The 5,336-nt window shown below is 42.5% G+C and overlaps 1 protein-coding gene across 1 annotated transcript; it reads right to left on the bottom strand.

Moving 5' to 3' along the window:
- Nucleotides 1-3,772: 3,772 nt before the first annotated feature.
- Nucleotides 3,773-4,301, bottom strand: LOC125095142 (60S ribosomal protein L21-like). The gene has a single exon (XM_047721152.1). It carries the CDS (start codon nucleotides 4,262-4,264, stop codon nucleotides 3,782-3,784), a length of 483 nt encoding a protein of 160 aa, XP_047577108.1. The 5' UTR covers nucleotides 4,265-4,301; the 3' UTR covers nucleotides 3,773-3,781.
- Between the last annotated feature and the right edge of the window lie 1,035 nt (nucleotides 4,302-5,336).

Genomic DNA, 5,336 nt, shown 5'->3' with positions numbered 1-5,336 from the left:
TATCTTTTGCCCATTTTTCTTTTTCTTTTCTTTCTTTTTCTTTTTTTTTTTTTTTTGGTTATTTTCCTCTCCATTTTAAAGAAATCTTTATATTGAAGATATTACCCTTAATCCCTAATAAGTATTTTGAATACATCCCCCAGATGTCACTATCTTTTGGCTTTCCTTACAATGATTTTTTTCCTGTACAAAAGCTTTTTAAAATATATATTTATAGAGTCAAGTTGATCCCTCCTTACTCTTATTGTTTTTCCCTTTGGGATCATAGCCACAAGCCTTTCCTACCCTCAGGTTAAAGAGAATTCACCCCTGTTTGCGCAGAGCATGTACACACCTTCACGTTTCCTCATTCAGACCCCTGGTGCCCTTGGAATTGATTTTTGCATATGATGGTCTTTTCCCAAATGGTTACCTAGTTGGCCTCGTGCCACTTATTGAAACATCTATCTCCACTCTGATGATTTGAAATAATATCTTTACTATATACTAAGTTTCCATATGTACTTGGGTCTATTTCGGGATTTTTAAAATTCTATTCTACCTGCCTATCAATTCACTGCTTTACCTCTGGAGGCCTTCTAGGATGTTTTCCTGACAAGAAAAGCTGGATCCCATCCTACATTTCCCTCCTCGGTCTCCCTTGTGTTCTTTCATGTTTCATTTTCCACACGGACATCAGCATCAACTTCTTAACTTCACAAAACTACTTGTCGATATTTGTATTGGCATTTTGATGAATTCATAAATTAATGGGGTGAGAACTGAGGTCTTGGGGTTGAGTCACCTACTCTAACCTCATCTTCCCCTGCTTTCTCAGATACCCCGTGTCCGACTCCGTGGATCGGGTCCTTGGGAGGCAGACACCAAGACAGATTAGGAGTGCTAGAGGATCGTGGTGGCACAACATCTGTGAAGGCGACTAAAAGTGGGACGTAGTGTTATCGGACGCAGGGAAGTCGGGGTGTTGGTGTACCAAGACACGTCATGACAGATCACCAACAGCAGTTTACTGGTGGATAAATCAGAACTGAACAGTAGACACGTAGTATTTAGATACAAGGAAGAACCACTGGACAAGAGGAATGGAAAGTTGAATGCTGCTGTGTCCAGAGCAAGAGCCGGTGGGAAAGGAGTGGAGCGGGATTTGCTGCCTTTCACGAGCACTCTTCTTGAATTATTTCTCTTGTTTGGACCATAAGCGGGTTTTATTTTATTCAACAACAAATCAATGAATGACATAAATTCCAGATTACTGACAGTCCTCAGCAAACCCGTCATAGATAACCTACCAAGGCCTAAATGGCAGCTTGTGGGGACTTAGGTCAAAAAAATGCAACGGAAAGCAGATGCTGACAAAGAGGGCAAATGAAGGCAACGGTTTAATTCAGAGGCTGGCTGAAATGCCAGGAATGAGATTTATTCCATGCATCAGTCTTCTACAGCGAGAGGGGGATTTGTCAGCCCGCATCAGCTGGCTCCTTAATTATATCCTTGCCCATCCAAGACCCATGGAGGTGTCAATCACCCTCGTCCAGGACGTCATTCTGAGCCCAGAAAAACCTGTTCTTTTCTGGGAAGGCTCTTTCCAGAGTTGTCAGTGGACAAAACAAGCTGTTGAAAGGGGAAACAAACCATAGTCGTTCAAGCAGCTGTTTTGTTTATAATTGTTCTGCTTATTATGTTTTGAAGCAGATGGGTTATCTTGATGTCAGGTAGCTGTGGTCTCAGCATCCCTGAGGGGCTGGAAGTCAAGCAGTGTCGGTGGAGCTCGGCAGCTCCAGCTGGTGCCGTGGGAATCAGATGGTCCCAGCTGGGGTGGCAACCATCAGGCAGGGTTCTGAGTAACGCAGAAAGACACCATGCTGGCCACAAGGGCTGTTTAGTCACCATCTTCTGTCCTGGTAAGTGTCCATCTCCTTACAGCTGACCCCAGGAAGAATCAGCATCCAAAAGTTCATGCTGAACAGAGGGTGCCAATCGGGGGAACTCACCTGTCTCTACCGTCCCAATGTGCACCGTAGGTTTATTTCAAGCACCAGCATCCCTCAATTTGCCCTGACCTCCCAGAAGGCAGTTTGGAAAGCATTTGGCTTATTTTGCTTAGCTGATGTCCTCCAGGTTCATCCATGTTGTTGCAAATGCCAGGACTTCCTCATTTTATGTTTTTAAAGGAAATCACATACATTTGAAGTGTATGTGATTTGGTAAAGCTGTACATAGTGAAACACTCGCTAGAGTCAAGCTAATTAACACATCATTTCCTCCTAGAGTTACTGGTTATTTTCCATGTGTGGTGGGATCATATGAAATCTACTCTCTTAGCAAATTTCTGGTATTCAATACAGTATTAGCAACTTCAGTCGTATGTTGTACATTACATCTCTAGACCCATTCATCCTATGTATCTGCCATTTTGAACCCATTAACCAAGGATTTCTGTCTTTTTTTTTTTTAAAAGATTTTATTTGTTTATTTTAGAGAGAGAACACGAGAGTACAGGGAGGAACTGAGGGAGCGAGAGAGAGAGAGAGAGAGAGAGAGACTCTCAAGCAGACTCTGTGCTGAGCATCCAGCCTGTCTTAGGGCTTGATCCCACAACACTAACACCACAACCTGAGCCAAAACCGAGAGTCAGAGGTTTAACCAACTGAGCCACACAGGCACCCCTGGAGATTTCCATCTTTTTAAAGCCTGAATAATATTCTCCCCTAGAAAGAAATGTTTACATTAACAAAAGATACAAACCAAAAAAAAATGTCATGTACCTTTATGGACCAAACACAGTTGTCTAATACAGAAAGTGTCTGATAATCAGAGGAGAATTTCACAGAAGCTATACTGGAGAACACATATCGTTTTCATGATTCAACAGATCAAACAGGAAAAATGATACAAGACGTGAGTAATACCTTAGCAATAATTAGTAAGCGTACAAATACATAATGGGCTTTAATGAGTTACCTTTATCAGGTTTTGCTGAACACCTGTTTTTGCTCTATATTGGGAAATTAACAATGACTAAGACAAATGTTTCTAGCTTGCAGGGAGCTCCATTTGGCAAATCGGCAGGGCTGGCCACCTCTAAACCACAAGTGAGGCTGGGAATAGAGTTTGAGGCACTAATGGCCAGGGCCAGCTACATCATCCCGCACCACATGAACATCCAAGACCTCTGTTCAAAGCACGAGAGAAAAGCTTTTCCTCTCTTTTGCGGGTTTTCTCTCTACCTGCCTTGGTGGTTTTTAATTTGCTATTTAATGTCGGAAATGCAGATGGACACTCCCCAGGTTTCTCAGCCCTGCCCCTAGACTCAGTGCCTTGGTACACCTGCTGTCCACTCCCACCCATGCCCAGGTCCCCAGTTATAGTTGCTGTTGTCGGTGGAGAAGGTGACTGAGAATGGGTGGTGGGTAGAGGAGAGGTAGAGGGGGTCGGAGCTGAGCTGAGGCTCTAGGATCCCAGTGCATATTCCATTGTCCCATGGCACATCACTCATAAAACACAAATTCAAAGAGAAAACTGTGAAGAATTCTAAGACATTGGCCACAGAAACTTCAACTCCAGGTGGGGCCTCCTTCTGAGGGGCACAGAGCCTAAGGACCCAAGGTATCGGGCTGTTTCTGAAAAGGCAGTGTTAGCAATTCCTTAACACTAACTTGATATTTTCAACCCTAGTTGTTTTATTTGCAAATACAATGGAGAGGCAGGTGAAAGAGTAATTTCACCTAGATTTTTTTTTTTTTTTTTTTTTTTACAGTCTTGAGGTCCTTTATTTTATTTATCATGCCATGAATTCATAGGGAATGGGTTCCAGCAGTTCGGGCTCCTTTCCGTTGGTTCTCACGAAATGTGCTTCTCTGGGTGGAGCAGGCTGACGCTTCAGCTGAACCCAAGTACCTTTCTCTTTGGCTTCCTTCTTTTTCTGATCATTTTCCTTTACACGCTTCAGGAAGCTATCTCGGCTCTTTGAATGTTTAATATGCTCAATGCGGACATTAATTCTCTTGGCAAGAATCTTGCCCTTAACTTGTTTGTTTACAACAATACCAACAGCATGCTGAGTAACATTGTAGATTCTTCCAGTTTTGCCATGGTAACATTTGTGGGGCATTCCCTTTTGAACAGTGCCCATTCCCTTGATGTCCACAATATCACCTTTCTTGTAGATTCGCATGTATGTGGCCAAAGGAACAACTCCATGTTTTCTAAAAGGCCTAGAGAACATGTACCGGGTACCTCTCCTCTTTCCCTCTGTGTTGGTCATTTTGGCAAATTACTGGAAGATGGCGGTTCCGGCCGAAAGGAAGTCACCTAGAATATTTAATAGGAAATATGAATATGACATAATAGGCCCTTCCTATCTATGTCACATTTGGAAGACTCTTGCATCATTAAAAATGTATTACCACTGATCTAAGAATGATTTTTAAGGAAAATTAATGTGTATTAACCCGTACTTTTAACATCCCTGAAAATAACTTGAGCTATCTAATTCCCTCCTACAATTTTTGTGATTCCAGGATTCCAGTATTTTTTTTTTTTTATCTCGTTTCTTTTCCTGCCATTGTATCCCCAGTACCTAGGGAAGAACCTGGAATACAGTGTTGGTAACTGTTTGTTGAGTGACTGCATGAATGTATTTGGAATGATCACTCAGGTTTTGTAAGAACTTAATATTCCTTATAAGTAAAATCAACACAGAAGGGCTGATGCCTCATAAGCCTCATTAGAGGGGTTTTCTCCCCTGTCATTTTGTAATGGATGAATAGAATTTGTTTTTCAAGTTGTTTAAACATGGAATTTATGAACTCTTGTTTATTTCCTTTCCAGGTTGGTCTGAAAATGATACTTCTTAAAAAAAAGATTTTATTTATTTATTTGACAGAGAGTGATCACAAGTAGGCAGAGAGGCAGGCAGGGCAGGGGGAAGCAGGCTCGCTTCTGAGCAGAGAGCCTGATGCGGGGTTCGATCCCAGGACCCTGAGATCATGACCTAAGCCGAAGGCAGAGGCTTCACACACTGAGCCACCCAGACGTCCCTGACAATGATACTTTTAGCGGAAGTTATGAAAAGCATCAAGTGAGGTATCTCAGATGCTTATTCTGAAAGTCCCATCTGGGCTGAAGCTGAGACAGAGTTTGGAACTGGAGTCTATAGCCCAAGTACTTCCACGTGAGCACCCAAATAGTCCTTCTTTGGGAGGCTGGTGAACAGTTGGCGTGGAAGAAATTGACCACATGCCCTTCTAGCATGGAGTCAGAGATCAATATAAAGAAGAGACTGAGCTCCATTGGGAAGCCTGGAGATCTAATTATTAGACAAAAGCCAAAGAATG

This window comes from Lutra lutra, chromosome 3 (assembly GCF_902655055.1).
Source record: "Lutra lutra chromosome 3, mLutLut1.2, whole genome shotgun sequence".
Classification (NCBI taxonomy): domain Eukaryota; kingdom Metazoa; phylum Chordata; class Mammalia; order Carnivora; family Mustelidae; genus Lutra; species Lutra lutra.
Note: the sequence above shows the minus strand (reverse complement) of the source record. Positions and strands in the feature narration are given on the sequence as shown.